We start from the raw sequence: 15,587 nt of genomic DNA on the forward strand, positions 1-15,587 counted from the left end.
TCATCTGTGTTTTGTGTAAGCATAAAATATCTGTTGGTTGTTGATACATTGTTGCTCCATTGTTGCTACATTCACAAAGACAGCAACAAAACTATCCCTGGCAAACTCTCAACTGATATGTTGCCATGACAACTAATGGCCAACAGCTGATACATGTTAGCAGCATTTAAGGTGGTTCTTCCTGGATTATGTCTAAATTGAAGATAACATTATAGATGTAATATATATAAATATATTTTAGAACTAGTATTCTGTTTACTACAACAGGTATACGGACAGACAACAAAATATGCAGGTAAGTGTTTAGGCTTTTTATGGTTTGAAATGTTATGGTTTGAAACATGCATCTTATACTTATACATTTAAATGGGCTGATTAGCAGGCTCAAGATACAATGTTCTAGCGATTTACATTGTCATTCCTTTTAAAGAGATTTTATACATCCTTTTATGGTATTTTATCCACTCAGCAACATATGAACCTAGCAATGTGAGGCTTTTTGAATTTCACACAATTTATTTCTGTTAAATTTTTTTATGAATGGTTTGTTCCCCAAGAGGATTCATTAAGCAACATGGATTTGATAAAACGCACCAAATCAAAGGTGGGCCGCCTACAAAATCTGAAAGGCCAACGGCTCTACAGACAACTCCTCAACAATGCCACCTGCGGTCTCACCTTCTCCAAAGATGTTATATGGGAGATGGGGTCAGACAGTATACCTTACAGTCAGGCTGACTTCCACTGGCTTTTCAATGCCTCTGGACCTCTGGCACCAAGTCCCAAGCCAAAGAGCACAGGGATAAAATCATTGAAAGGTATCCCCCTTCATCCTTCATCTCAGGATCCTGCCAAGAACAGAGGTTTCAGAGACCCTCCCTCTATGCTCCCTGAATTACAAATATCACATCTTGCTCCATTGACTGCCAAAGACTCCTTTACACTCCCTAGTCACCAGGGGGGGCTCTTGGATTCCTTTAAAAGGACAGGACTACGAGGAGTTTCTAATGTTTACAACTGTCTCGAGGAAGCATCTACAGGAGGCAGGGAGGACCGTTTAAAGAGCTGCCACTGGGATGAGTTTGTGCTAAAGAAGCTGACCAAGACCACAGCCCAGTGGATAGTGAGTCAACAGATTCCAAACCAGTGCCAGAATAAGACTCGGCTCCAGTCACTGCTGAGGAGTCAGTATGGTTCAGCCAGCGCCACAGATCTAGTCAATGAGGAGCCCATGTGTGAGGAGGATTTCTGCAGCTACCAAGATCTCCACAAGCAGACTGAGAAGCAGCAGGCTCTTCAGAGCAGCAAGGCTGAGACACCTCTTCCAGTATACTACAGGCAAGGAGACAAAACCTTTTGTAATATTTAATGTTGAATTATTGAGTCCCCAGTCAGTTTTACGCCTCAAACAAATAGTGTCCAATGCACTAAAGTTGATGTTTTATGTGAGTTTCTATAATGTGTAGACCATCAGAATTTGTATTCAGTTTTATATCACTGATCTCTATTTTCACTTGACATACCTGCTCTAGGGTGCATGGCTACTCTCTTCCCCCTGCATGTTCTGATGAGCCTGGGGGTATGAACCAGACTGCCAACACTGTAGCAGTCAAGCACATTGAAACCCCTCAACCTCCTCATCTTCAGGATAGCCTCAACCCCCGTGCTGGAAGCCATGTCTTGCACACAGAGAATAACTTTGAACAGGAGCTATTTTCTGGTACACCCTCTCTCTCAATACACATGCAACTGAAAAAAGTATTTTCTATATTGGTTATTGATCTACATCATATTTCCTTGACTTTGCATGTTGCAGGAATAGCCAAACAGGTACATCAGCGAGATCCACGGAACCACGATCGCATCATCATGGACAACAATTCAGAATACCAAAAGAACCTTCAAGACTTTTTCCCCTGTGGTCCAGATAAGTGGACGAAGGCTTCAGCAGCAACCATGCACAATGAGACACAAGGTTGGGACTTTAACCAAATAAATACAACCTCTGTTAAAGCATGGTTTTACTAATTCAAATTCCATTGGGTAGGAATGCGACGGGTGGAGAAAGGTACTTGGCGGTGGGTGGACCTGCCTACCACTGCTGACTATGCCACAGAGGTTGGTCTGAGACCTCCTGACTACAGCGGGAAGGACACAGAGGTGCCCAGACAGCAACCCCACTACAACCCTATGGCTGAGCTCTCCTCCTTACGTTATGCAGTGGAGGGATGGAGGAGTGCCTGGAAGATCAGTAGGTCTCCTTGTCATTAAATATTGATGTTCTCTAAGCATTTGTCAATATCACTGTGCTGTTAAGCCTAATTTATTTCACATCGTTACACTACAGCATGCCCGGATATACTCCAAAGTTACTGTATATTGTTACGGAAGACAAGCACTTCATTAAAACTACTTCAGTTTGTCTTTAACCTGAGGAGGCTGTTCCTTCCTGTTCTAGAGATCACCTGGCAGAGTGTGACTATTGAAGGGCTGAAGAGGGCCCTTGAAGACCTTCACTACCACGTTCGCCTGTCAGCTATAGCCACTTGTGCATCAGGGGCAGTGAACAGACCGAGGGAAAAGCAACATCCCACAGATGCCGGTGAGATGTAATAGATTGTGTCATATCTCTCAACTCATCTTTTTCAATTTGTTTTGGTAATTGTGTGTGAGTACAGTTGAAGTCGGAAGTTTACGTACACCTTAGCCAACTACATTTAAACTCAGTTTTTCACAATTCCTGACATTTAATCCTAGTAAAAATTCTCTGTCTTAGGTCAGTTAGGATCACCACTTTATTTTAAGAATGTGAAATGTCAGAATAATAGTAGAGAATTATTTCTTTCAGCTTTTATTTCTTTAATCACATTCCCAGTTGGTCAGAAGTTTACATGCACTCAATTAGTATTTGGTAGCATTGCCTTTAAATTGTTTAACTTTTGTTCAAACGTTTCAGGTAGCCTTCCACAAGCTTCCCACAATAAATTGGGTGAATTTTGTCCCATTCCTCCTGACAGAGCTGGTGTAACTGAGTCAGGTTTGCAGTCCTCGTTGCTCGCACACACTTTTTCAGTTCTGCCCACAAATTTTCTATAGATTTGAGGTCAGGGCTTTGTGACGGCCACTCCAATACCTTGACTTTGTTGTCCTTAAGCCATTTTGCCACAACTTTGGAAGTATGCTTGGGGGTCATTGTCCATTTGGAAGACCCATTTGCGACCAAGCTTTAACTTCCTTACTGATGTCTTGGGATGTTGCTTCAATATATCTACATCATTTTTCTCCTCATGATGTCATCTATTTTGAGAAGTGCACCAGTCCCTCCTGCAGCAAAGCACCCCCAGAACATGATGCTGCTACCACCGTGCTTCACAGTTGGGATGGTGTTCGTCGGCTTGCAAGCCTCCCCCTTTCTCCTCCAAACATAACAGTGGTCATTATGGCCAAACAGTTATATTTTTGTTTCATCAGACCAGAGGACATTTCTCCAAAAAGTATGATCTTTGTCCCCATGTGCAGTTGCAAACCGTAGTCTGGCTTTTTTATGGCGGTTTTGGAGCAGTGGCTTCTCCCTTGCTGAGCAGCCTTTCAGGTTATGTCGATATAGGACTCATTTTACTGTGGATATAGATACTTTTGTACCTGTTTCCTCCAGCATCTTTACAAGGTCCTTTGCTGTTGTTTTGGGATTGATTTGCACTTTTCGCACCAAAGTACGTTCAACTCTAGGAGACAGAACGCGTCTCCTTCCTGAGCGGTATGACGACTGCGTGGTCCCATGGTGTTTATACTTGTGTACTATTGTTTGTACAGATGAACGTGGTATCTTCAGGCGTTTGAAAATTGCTCCCAAGGATGAACCAGACTTGTGGAGGTTTACAAATTTTTTTCTGGGGTCTTGGCTGATTTCTTTAGATTTTTTTCCCCCCATTAGGTCAAGCAAAGAGGCACTGAGTTTGAAGGTAGGCCTTGAAATACATCCACAGGTACATCTCCAATTGACTCAAATTATGTCAATTAGCCTGTCAGAAGCTTCTAAAGCCATTACATAATTTTCTGGAATTTTCCAAGCTGTTTAAAGGCACAGTCAACTTGGTGTATGGTAACTTCTGACCCACTGGAGTTGTGATACAGTGAAATAATCTGTCTGTAAACTATTTTTGGAAAAATGACGTGGGTCATGCACAAAGTAGATGTCCTAACCGACTTGCCAAAACTATAGTTTGTTAACAAGAAATTTGTGGAGTGGTTGAAAAACGAGTTTTAATTACTCCAACCTAAGTGTATGTAAACTTCCAACTTCAACTATATGTACACATATAGTGGACAAAGACAAAACATACATAGCACTTGTTTTTGGGAAACTCCCCCCAGGTCAGTATGGCCGTGTGTGGGACATCCAGCCAGTTCCCCAGGAGCTCCAGCCTCTTCTTCTCCTGGCTCTGGACGACCCTGTGAAGAGAGTTCAGATGGCAGCAGCAGTGTGCCAGTACGCCATGGGGACGCCAGACTCCCGAGCCCGCGTTATTCTCCACAATGCACTACATCAAGGTTAGGTCAGGTTGTATTGATTTGAGTACATTGTAACAACATATAACTTAGGGAAAGACATGAGGTGCAACTATGTTCTAACACCAAGACCCATATTGTCTCTGTGAATACTCACATCTGAGCGGAATATAAACTGTAAATGTAACGCCAATACTTTAAGTAAATAACTTAGGTATGGGTTTATTATTCAGGATGAATTGCATTTCACTGACATCAAATGAATGGCGTAGTGTTTTGTGTCAGACTCTGCAGGTGTAGGTGCAGACAGCTGGGTGGCAGCACAGTGCCTGGCCATGGAGGGGGAGCACAGTCGGCCAGTCATTCAGAGACTTCTCTCCCAGCACTTCGTTAGTGAGGTTCACACAGATAATGAACAGTCAGCCGCTCTACTTGCCAGCATCAGTAGCAAGACAGTGCGTAACTCAAATGTGTTCCCCTTAAATTGCTTCAACTAAATGATATACCCAGTCATTAGGGCATGCACTATTAGCCTGTGTTCTTCTGTTTAATCGCAAATCCACGATATCTGAAATGTCCTTTTTCTGGGCTTAACATTTTTCTTTAGACTCTAGTTCGCTGTCTGCTGGCTGAGGAGTTGAATTGTGCCAACTGGAGGACCAGACTCTTGGCTTGCAACACTATCTCCCAATTGAAAGGACCAATTAATAAGGTGTCTCTTGCAATCTCATAGATTTCTTGCGTTCCTAATTCTGTGATTTATTTGGTGTCTCAAATCAAACCAAAATTATGATATTGATATGTGATTATGTACTCATTAGAAATTATTTTGTAGGACCTAGCAAACAAGTTGATCTACCTGATGTGGAATGACTGGAGTGGTAACATAAAGCAGGCTGCAGCCCAGGCCCTGGGGAAACTAGGAATGGGAAGAGATGTGCACAACGAGCTGAGGTACCAGACTGGCATTTGGTGATCACTAATGAGCTGATTAGAGAGCATCTCACTCTTTTTTCCTAAAACCTCACCCATTGGCTGTTTCAGAATGAAGCTAGAGGAAGGTCCCGCCTCCTGGAGGGTGGAGGCTCTCATCCTCATAGCTCATCTGCAGATCATGACCGCCAAGCTGCTGCCACCCTTCCTGAAATGTTTCAATGACAACTTTGTGGCTGTGAGGAAACAGGCCTGTCTGACTGCTGCAGCTCTAATTATGAACTACAGCATGGTGAGAAAGGGTTGAGGAGAGGCAGCAGTTTGCAGACAATGTTTGTCTCGTGCCTAATACTCATGCCAATATATCCTATAAACCACGTCTTCTTTGGCAATATCACTTTAATATAGATAGATGATGGACTTAAGGTGAAAAAATTCCTCGTCTTTACTTTTTGGTTTTAGGTCTTGAATCGGCTGATTCAGCTGACGCAGAATGACCCAGCATGGGAGGTTAAAGTTGTTGCAATCACTGGTAAGCAGCATGGTGATGACCACTGGCCAACAGAGTGGATTTTGTAATGACAGTGTGAAGCTGCAACTGCACTAGATGTGCAACTTTCTGTGATAGTGTATCTAAATATACAATATAAGTCTAGTGTCAGAAAGCAGATGTGTGAACGTGTCGAGGCACTGCAATTATTTGTTAGCTTTAGGGAAGATAGGCTGCCTCACGCCCACCCTCCAGGACCACCTCCTCTGGGCGTTACATCATGAGGAGAAACCCCAGGTACGCATCGCCGCCTGCAAGGCCCTAAAGATCCTTAAAGTGAAGGGACCAGAGCTGCAGCACCTCCTACAGGAGCGGTTTGTACTGGAACCCCACCCCCAGGTCCATAGGTGAGTCAGAGTTCAGATCAAAATCCATCCCACTGGGCACAGACATCAATTCAATGTATTCCACGTTGGTGCCACGTCACAAAGTTGATTTAATCAGTGTGTGCCCAGTGGGATATAATGTCATGCCACATCTGTTAGTTTTACCGGTATGAGTGTTTATCCATGTATCTATGTCCATAACATTAAAAAAAATATATATATATATTTGTCTACAAGGCATATACAGGGGCTCCTCAAAAACTATGGCTACAGTATTGAAGGAGACAGGGGCATGGTCCACAAAATCAAAGATCAGGTAAATGTGTTTCAAGGTTAGCCATGGAAAGGCACTTGTGTTTTTGTTGCAAACTGAGGGCCATCAGTTCCGTCCTCCTGGTTTGCAGGTTCAGAGGCTATGCACCAAGAGCATTATCACAGACAAAGTGCTGTTGATGGAGAAGCTGGAGGACATGTACCAGCAACAGAGGAAGTATTTGGTAAATGAGAGCCAGCCGGACACTACACCAATATCACAGCTGCTGCAGGAACGCTACAACAGTGAGTGACGGACTACTACGGTGTTAAGCTGAGTTAAATATCTAATTTATTTATTGATGTGCAGTGAATTAGAGCCGTCTTATTTCCCGCAGTTACAGTATATGCAGTTTGTTGACTGTGATGAATATAATTTGAGGAAGGTAACATGAAACCATTGTGGGCATTGTCTTTTTCTAGGAATGAAACATTGCCCTTCCACAGTAAGGCCGACTCACTCCTCAGATTCCTCTGTGACTCAGGTATTGCCTGTCCTGAGTTCCTAGTCTTGTTGCAGAACTAGAGAACAAACCAGTTTGAAATGTACACTTTATTTTAAGCTAAATTGATTTATTATATAAAACGAACAGCTACTATTAATACAAGCAATTACTTACAAAACAAATATGTATTTTACAAATATGACATGAGTAAAATCATAACCAGGATAAAAACAAACCGTTAAGGTGGATGTTGTAAATGAACAGAACTCCCCCTTTCTCTGTAGTCCTCCTCTAAATGCACGTTTGAATCAAGCCCTGTCAACAAATCCTCTCATCTGCCTACCAAGATCATCAACACTCCATCATGTGGCAGTGGAGAAACTTCAGCACTCCAAGAAAATGAAGATAATATTTAATAACCATGACCGCATAAAATAAATACAGTATTTGTTGACTAAGAAATGTATGTTTGCTTTAGTAGTACTGGGGGATTATGTAGTTGTAAGGGATTGTGAAGGGGTTGATTTACTGTCAGGTAGTGATGTTATTGATGGAGCTGTGCTGCTAGATCCTCCACTGCAGAACCTGTTTGCAGTTGTTCCGCCTGTCACCCAGGCCAGGAGCTGAGCTACACCATTGTTCTGAAAGAGAGAACAACATATATGTGGGAAATACTGTAGGTTAGATGACTCTGATATGCATATTGGAACATGCATATTGCACATTACAGGGCCACACAAATAATTGTGATGAGCTTGTGTATGTAGACTGGAGGATATACAGTATAGTGATCCTTAATAGAATGGACACCACAAAGACTGCAACACAATTTGGGCAGCAGCGTAGCCAGTGGTTAGAGCGTTCAAATCCCCGAACTGACAAGGTACAAATCTGTCGTTCTGCCCCCTGAACAGGCAGTTAACCCACTGTTCCTAGGCCATCATTGAAAATAACAATTTGTTCTTAACTGACTTGTCTAGTAAAATTTAAATAATGTACGCGTGCAATATGTTTGTTCTATTCGCATCTGACCGGTATTCCACAGATTAAGGGCCACAATAATAGAAGCAACGACTCTCGGTGTGTAAACTCTAGATTTTAATATAGTATATAGCCCATCGATTATTGTGCATCGACAGGACTCATTCTAAAGGATTCCAAAAATCCGTGACCCCGACCCGGAAGTGCTTAGTTATTCTTGCTGGCTTCACAGTGGTCTGGCTACCTGCCCCTGGTTAGCTAGATAACTAGCTAGTCTTGGGATGGCTGCAGAAAGAATCATATCAGCGGTTTCAGACTACCCAGAATTATATAACTCAACTTTGACTTCATATAGAGACCCGATAAAAAAATCGGATGCATGGAAAGCTGTGGGTAAACAATTGGGACTGAAAGGTATGGTCTGATTAACTAGCTAAGAACATTAGCATACATTTTGGCTAGCTAGCTAAGTTAACGTGAGTAATGAGTAACAATTTTAACGTTGCTAGCTAAACTTGTTCTTCGCTAACGTTAGTTATTAAGTTTGACATATCTGACAATTGTGTAGATTAGCTTGCTATATTTGCTAGCGAACGTCGTTCACACTGGGTTTAACTTCCAGGTCTATGCTAGCTAGCTACTGCTTTGCCTGGTTAGTTTATTAATTGTTTGCGACCCTTAACTGTCCATCGCTCTTTATTGTTTTGTTAATTGCATTAGAATAGTTGGCTACGTTGTTGATTGATTAGTAATGCTGATTTCCTTGGTCAATATACCGTGTAAAGTTAGCTAACCACAGGGGGCAGTGTGTCACGGTTTGTTTACTAGTTAACGTTAGCTAGCTAACTCATTAACTTTCTACCTGAGGTGAACCAGTTGAGTGAACACTCGTGATTTGCACCACCAGTGTTTCGCAAACTATTGTTAAATCATATAATCCAATGATTTAACAATATGTCAACATTGGAGTAAGACTCTTAGCTAGAGCAGTGCAAGCCATTTTATCCAGTGACAACAATTCTACACTATAGAAACGGGGGCTTTTACGCATCCCAGTTCTGTTTATGAATTTCCGTGGTTAGTCCTACACCATCGCTAAGCTTTAGCCCATATCCAAGCTAGACCTAGGCCTAAGTGTAAGGTTGCAGTTGGGCTGAACAAAATACTATGTTTCAACTAACCAAATACTTAGACTAGGTGGTGAACAAATTGGAAGACTACGTTTGTGGAAACACATGGCTCATCCAAATTACCATGCATAAAGCACTGGTATAGCCATAAGGTAAAGTTTAAAAACAGAACAGAGACTACTGTCAACTTGGATATCCGTTTTTTATGTTCCAGAGGAAGATGCCCGAAAGAAATGGAGAAACCTGAGGGATGTGTTCACAAGGAAAGTGAAAGCAGATCGGATCCGTGGTGCCACAGGGAAGGCCCTAAAAAAATGGAGATATAGTGAGTTAATGGCATTTCTGATCCCATACATACAGCGAGGTAGAGGAACCGGCGGCAGCAATAGCACAGAGGAGTTTGATGATGGAAAAGATGAGACAACTAGCACCTCTGACGTCCTGATTGATCTAGATGGAAGTGTGGTTGATACCAAGATGTCACCACCTTTGGACAACAACTTGCATGAGATGACATGGAAAGATTCCTGGCAAACAGCTGGACAAGGAGACAATGAGGATGAGATGTTTTTCATGAGCCTACTCCCTCACCTCAAGCGCTTACCTTACAGGAAAAAGTGTGCAATTAAGCTGAAATTTCACCAACTTCTCCACGATGCTGAATTTGAGGACACCGACTAGCCTAATATATTTTGTATCAACGAGTTGGGACTTTCTTAGGACAGAACATTTTGTTGGAAATACATTTGATCAATTTTAATTTAGTTACCTTGAGAAAGTGTCCAAGAGTGCTTCTTTGGAACCCCTCCCACACACACACACAAACCTTCCAAGTTTGAGCCCACTGGTGATATTTCAGTGTGGTAGTGATAGACGGGAAGGGGCTGTAGTTCTTAACCGGACTAAGCTAGAAACATTATTTTTTTGTTTAAAATGTTTTCTTTCTCCTAATATTTGTGGAGAGGGCTGCTCTTAGCGAAGACCCTTTATACATGTATTATATGAACACATGGAGATGGTTTGTTACTTAGAATCTTATTTGTAAAAAATATTGTAACAATGTTGGTCTGTTTAGTGTCACCTTACCCTCTAGTCACATTCATACAGACATAGCCAAGGGATGATGTTTGGGGGTGGGGGCTTGCAGAAAAATAAGACCTCTAATACAGGACTAGTAAAGGCCCAGTGCACTACTTTTATTATTTTAGGGGGTGCTTCAGCGCCCCTACTTCCCGCAGCTATGCATACAGGTATGCATTTTGTTTGCTCCTGTAATACTCTAGTTTGGTTGTAAAAATAAGAAGTTGAGTAAATGTTCTCCATGCTAGTGTAATGGTGCAATAGTTGCTCTTGACAATTTTATATTTTGTCTTTACCTTTTGAAGTTGGCTATTTCATTCATGCATTTTAGAATGTTTTTGAGCTTAATAAAAGTTGTGGTTAAATGCTGCCCCACTTCACTCAGCTGCATTCATTTCACTATGGTGTTGATTCTGTATGTCAAGCAAGTTATGTATGCAATTTTAACTTAAATGTCTGTCAAATAAAAATCATTAAACCATAACAATTTCCAGTGAATGTTACAAAAACATTGATGTACAGTTTGGTAAGAGAATGACTGTGCTGTCATTCTGTTACATGTGTTTTTGTAACATTTTCAGTGGACATTAAGTAGTCCTTGTGCATAGAGTTGTGGTTTAACTTTGCAATAATTTTTTTTGTATCACACGCATTATAAAGTGAAAAATCGGAGTGTCCGCATCAACGTGGAATTGCCCATATGCTACAGGTAACTGACAAAATAAAGGCAAGTGTTTTGAGGGCATTCGGCCACCACGTAACTTCAGCTCTTGGAGTATTTTAATCCTCGTCATTAAGCATTTTACTAACTTTTAACTACCTGCAAATGAATAAGCAGTAATGGTTTTGATCCACTGACACAGCAGAGCATGTCATGTTCCACGTAGCCTTTTGCAAATCAAAACTAGGTACTAATCATGTCACTGCGAATGAGTTGTTTAAAGGATAATTATGCTGGCTCCAGTTCTACTTAATTGTCATATCAAAACACTCTTAGTTCCAACTTTTATGAGTGTGGCCCCCATGACTTTTCCATTGACGCTAACTAGTTAGTGCCTGGGTAAAAATGTTTGAAAAATTGTTTGACACAAGCAATGTCAAACAATGGGATGTTTCTCTTCCCTGCTGTGCTAATTTAAACTAATATTTGGTTTCAAAGACTGGCACTTGTTCCACTTGCCTGATCCATAAGATATGAGAATGTTTTCCTTCTGTCAATTTTTCTACACATCTCACCATCCCTCTGTTCTCAATATCGTTCCATTTGTGTTTTGCACACCACACAATATACAGTCTGGCAGCAGGTAGCCTAGGGGTTAAGAGTGTTGTGCCAGTAAACAAAAGTTTGCTGGTTCAAATCCCCAAGCTATGTGAAAAATCTGTTGATGTGCCCTTGAGCAAAGCACTTACCTCCAATTGCTCCTGTAAGTCACTCTAGATAAGAGCATCTTCTAAATGACTAAAATGAGGATGTTTCTTCTTTTCTCTTTCAATTATTCAGTTTGATTTGTGCAGGTTGACTCCTAACCCATTGTTATTTCTGCGGGCGGCGGGTTGAGTCATAAAATATTGGGTTGACTAAAAAGAAAAATGTCTTAAAATCCAGAAATATCATTCTTGTGCAATGTATATGTGCTGTACCAGTCAAAAGTTTGGACACCTACTCATTCTAGGGTTTTTCTTTATTTTACTATTTCCTATATTGTATAATAATAATAATGACAAAATATGAAATAACACAGGGATTCATGTAGTAACCAAAAAAAAGAAACAAATACAAATATTTTGTATTTAAGATTCTTCAAATTAGCCACCCTTTGCCAGCTTTGCACGCTCCTAGCCTTCAATCAACCGGGTTCATGAGGTGGTCACCTGGAATGCATTTCAATTAACAGGTGCGCCTTAAGTTAATTTGTGGAATTTCTTAATGCGGTTGAGCCAATCAGTTGTGTTGTGACAAGGTAGGAGGGGAATACAGAAGATGGTCTTTTACCAAATAGGGCTAAGTCCATATTATGGCAAGAACAGCTAAAAAAAGCAAAGAAAAACAACAGTCCATCATTACTTTAAGACATTAACTTTGAATGCTTCTTCAGGTGCAGTCGCAAAAACCATCAAGCGCTATGATGAAACTGGCTCATGAGGACCGCCACAGAGGTTAAGTTCATTAGAGTTAACTGCAGCCCAAATAAATGTCCAAGTAACAGACCCTCTCAACATCAACTGTTCAGAAGAGATGCGTGAATCAGGCCTTCATGGTCGAATTGCTGCAAAGAAACCACTACTAAAGGACACCAATAATAAGAAGAGAATTGCTTGGGCCAAAAAATACAAGCAATGGACATTAGACTGGTGGAAATCTGTCCTTTGGTCTGATGAGTCCAAATTTTAGATTTTTGGTTCCAACCGTGTGAGATGCAGAGTAGGTGAACAGATGATCTGCAGCTGTGTGGTTCCCACCGTGAAGCATGGAGGTGGGGGTGTGATGGTGCTTTTCTGGTGACACTGATTTATTTAGAATTCAAGGCACACTTAACCAGCATGGCTACTACAGCATTCTGCAGCGATAACCCATCCATCTAGTTTGCGCTTAGTGGGACTATCATTTGTTTTTCAACAAGACAATGACCCAACACACCTCCAGGCTGTGTAATGATTATTGGACCAAGAAGGAGAGTGATGGAGTGCTGCATCATATGACCTGGCCTCCACAATCACCCGACCTCAACCCAATTGAGATGGTTTGGGATGAGTTAGACCGCAGAGTGAAGGAAAAGCAACCAACAAGTGCTCAGCATATGTGGGAACTCCTTCAAGACTGTTGGAAAAGCATTCCAGGTGAAGCTGGTTGAGAGAATTGCAAGTGTACAAAACTGTCATTAAGGCAAAGGGTGGCTACTTTGAAGAATCTGTTCAACACTTTTTTGGTTACTACATTTAATAGTTTTGATGTCTTCACTATAATTATACAATGTAGGAAATAGTAAAAATAAAGAAAAACCACTGAATGAGTAGGTGTCCAAACTTTTGACTGGTACTCTATGCATACGCACATACAGCTGACGTCGTTTACATACACTTAGATTGGAGTCATTAAAACTTGTTTTTAAACCACTCCACAAATTTCTTGTTAACAAACTATAGTTTTGGCAAGTCGGTTAGGACATCTACTTTGTGCATGACAAGTCAATTTTCCAACAATTGTTTACAGATTATTTCACTTATAATTCACTGTATCACAATTCTAGTGGATCAGAAGTTTACATACACTAAGTTGACTGTGCCTTTAAACAGCTTGGAAAATTCCAGAAAATGTCATGGCTTTAGAAGCATCTGATTGACACCATTTGAGTAAATTGGAGATGTATCTGTGGATGTATTTCAAGGCCTACCTTCAAACTCAGTGCCTCCTTGCTTGACATGGGAAAAATCAAAAGAAATCAGCCAAGACCTCCACAAGTCTGGTTCATCCTTGGGAGCAATTTCCAAACGCCTGAAGGTACCATGTTCATCTGTACAAACAATAGTACGCAAGTATAAACACCATGGGACCACGCAGCCGTCATACCGCTCAGGAAGGAGACGCATTCTGTCTCCTAGAGAGGAACGTACTTTGGTGCGAAAAGTGCAAATCAATCCCAGAACAGCAGCAAAAGACCTTGTGAAGATGCTGGAAGAAACAGGTGCAAAAGTATCTATATCCACAGTAAAACGAGTCCTATATCGACATAACCTGAAAGGCCGCTCAGCAAAGAAGAAGCCACTGCTCCAAAATCTCCATTAAAAAAGCCAGACTATGGTTTGCAACTGCACATGGGGACAAAGATCGTACTTTTTGGAGAAATGTCCTCTGGTCTGATGAAACAAAAATAGAAGTTTGGCCATAATGACCATCGTTATGTTTGTAGGAAAAAGGGGGAGGCTTGCAAGCCGAAGAACACCATCCCGACCGTGAAGCACAGGGGTGGCAGCATCATGTTGTGGGGGTGCTTTGCTGCAAGAGGGACAGGTGCACTTCACAAAATAGATAGCATCATGAGGTAGGAAAATTATGTGGCTATATTGAAGGAACATCTCAAGACATCAGTCAGGAAGTTAAAGCTTGGTCGCAAATGGGTCTTCCAAATGGACAATGACCCCAAGCATACATCCAAAGTTGTGGCAAAATGGCTTAAGGACAACAAAGTCAAGGTATCGGAGTCGCCATCACAAAGCCCTGACCTCAATCCTAAAGAAAATTTATGGGCAGACCTGAAAAAGGGTGTGCGAGCAAGGAGGCCTACAAACCTGGCTCAGTTACACCAGCTCTGTCAGGAGGAATGGGCCAAAATTCACCCAATTTATTGTGGGAAGCTTGTGGAAGGCTACCTGAAACGTTTGACCCAAGTTAAACAATTTAAAGGCAATGCTACCAAATACTAATTCAGTGAATGTAAACTTCTGACCCACTGGGAATGTGATGAAAGAAATTAAAGCTGAAATAAATCACTCTCTCTACTATTATTCTGACATTTCACATTCTTAAAATAAAGTGGTGATCCTAAAACAGGGAATTTTTACTAGGATTAAATGTCAGAAATTGTGAAAAACTGAGTTGAAATGTATTTGGCCAACGTGTATGTAAACTTCCGACTTCAACTGTATGCATTTTTACTGCTCTAATTACGTTGGTATCCAGTTTCTAATAGCAATAAGGCACCTCTGGGGTTTGTTGTATATGGCCAATATACCATGGCTAAGGGCTGTATCCAGGCACTCTGCATTGAGTCGTGCATAAGATCATCCCTTAGCTGTGGTATATTGGCCATATATCACACCTCCTCGGGCCTTATTGCTGAAATGATCTGCTGTTCTATCGCCTGTGGAATGTCGTCCCTGTGGGTAGGTTGGGGGGGTGAAACTGATGTGGCAGTTTCACCATTAAAGAGGCAGTTCTGCTAACATGATTTCCCCATTTTTATTAATGACATTTCCACATTGAGGTCGCAGTGGTGTAAAGTACTTAAGTAAAAATACTTTAAAGTACATCTTAAGTAGTTTTTGGGGGTATCTGTACTTTATTTGTATTTGACAACTTTTACTTTTACTCCACTACATTCCTAAAGAAAATGATGTACTTTTTACTCCTTACATGTTCCCTGACACCCAAAAGTACTAATTACATTTTGAATGCTTAGTAGGACAGGAAAATTGTCTAATTCACGCACTTATCAAGAGAACATCCCGGTCATCCCTACTGCCTCTGATCTGGCAGACTCACTAAACACAAATGCTTCGTTTGTAAAGGATGTCTGAGTGTTGAAGTGTGCTCCTGGCTATC

The 15,587-nt window shown here is 41.3% G+C and overlaps 3 protein-coding genes across 5 annotated transcripts in view; 2 read left to right on the plus strand and 1 right to left on the minus strand.

Moving 5' to 3' along the window:
* On the plus strand, nucleotides 1-7,572 carry heatr4 (HEAT repeat containing 4). Of its 2 annotated transcripts, XM_029730543.1 has the most exons (17): nucleotides 1-295; nucleotides 558-1,338; nucleotides 1,533-1,720; nucleotides 1,817-1,975; nucleotides 2,048-2,251; nucleotides 2,459-2,602; nucleotides 4,375-4,551; nucleotides 4,795-4,964; nucleotides 5,117-5,221; nucleotides 5,345-5,463; nucleotides 5,554-5,734; nucleotides 5,905-5,974; nucleotides 6,150-6,339; nucleotides 6,556-6,634; nucleotides 6,723-6,876; nucleotides 7,054-7,115; nucleotides 7,361-7,572. In XM_029730543.1, exons 2-17 carry the CDS (start codon nucleotides 575-577, stop codon nucleotides 7,490-7,492), a joined length of 2,898 nt encoding a protein of 965 aa, XP_029586403.1. In that variant the 5' UTR covers nucleotides 1-295; nucleotides 558-574; the 3' UTR covers nucleotides 7,493-7,572. The 2 variants fall into 2 exon arrangements, 1 of the variants encoding a protein (XP_029586403.1); XR_003871492.1 differs by lacking the exons at nucleotides 6,556-6,634; nucleotides 7,361-7,572 and having other exon boundaries at nucleotides 7,054-7,103.
* The window catches only part of LOC115172793 (gastrula zinc finger protein XlCGF57.1), a 26,595-nt gene continuing 17,913 nt past the window's right edge, over nucleotides 6,906-15,587 (minus strand). Inside the window, exon 4 of one of the 2 annotated variants that reach the window (XM_029730546.1) lies at nucleotides 6,906-7,717. In XM_029730546.1, the coding sequence (XP_029586406.1) occupies nucleotides 7,641-7,717 (77 nt within the window). In that variant the 3' untranslated portion in view covers nucleotides 6,906-7,640. Of the gene's footprint in view, nucleotides 7,718-9,375; nucleotides 9,494-15,587 lie in introns of those variants that run through there. The other variant, XM_029730547.1, reaches the window with a different exon arrangement.
* Nucleotides 8,204-11,028, plus strand: LOC115172795 (transcription factor Adf-1). The gene is made up of 2 exons (XM_029730548.1): nucleotides 8,204-8,471; nucleotides 9,402-11,028. The coding sequence occupies exons 1-2, from the start codon at nucleotides 8,339-8,341 to the stop codon at nucleotides 9,866-9,868; spliced, it is 600 nt and encodes a 199-aa protein (XP_029586408.1). The 5' UTR covers nucleotides 8,204-8,338; the 3' UTR covers nucleotides 9,869-11,028.

Source organism: Salmo trutta, chromosome 33 (genome assembly GCF_901001165.1).
Source record: "Salmo trutta chromosome 33, fSalTru1.1, whole genome shotgun sequence".
In the NCBI taxonomy this organism is placed as follows: Eukaryota; Metazoa; Chordata; class Actinopteri; order Salmoniformes; family Salmonidae; genus Salmo; species Salmo trutta.

Bases quoted from the DNA above. Each gene is read 5' to 3' on its own strand.
- heatr4 (XM_029730543.1), top strand. From the start codon at position 575: ATGGATTTGATAAAACGCACCAAATCAAAGGTGGGCCGCCTACAAAAT. The intron at 4,965-5,116 runs GTGCGTAACTCA...ATTTTTCTTTAG, and splicing joins CCAGCATCAGTAGCAAGACA to ACTCTAGTTCGCTGTCTGCT. The intron at 7,116-7,360 runs GTATTGCCTGTC...CTTTCTCTGTAG, and splicing joins CAGATTCCTCTGTGACTCAG to TCCTCCTCTAAATGCACGTT.
- LOC115172795 (XM_029730548.1), top strand. From the start codon at position 8,339: ATGGCTGCAGAAAGAATCATATCAGCGGTTTCAGACTACCCAGAATTA. The intron at 8,472-9,401 runs GTATGGTCTGAT...TTTATGTTCCAG, and splicing joins TAAACAATTGGGACTGAAAG to AGGAAGATGCCCGAAAGAAA.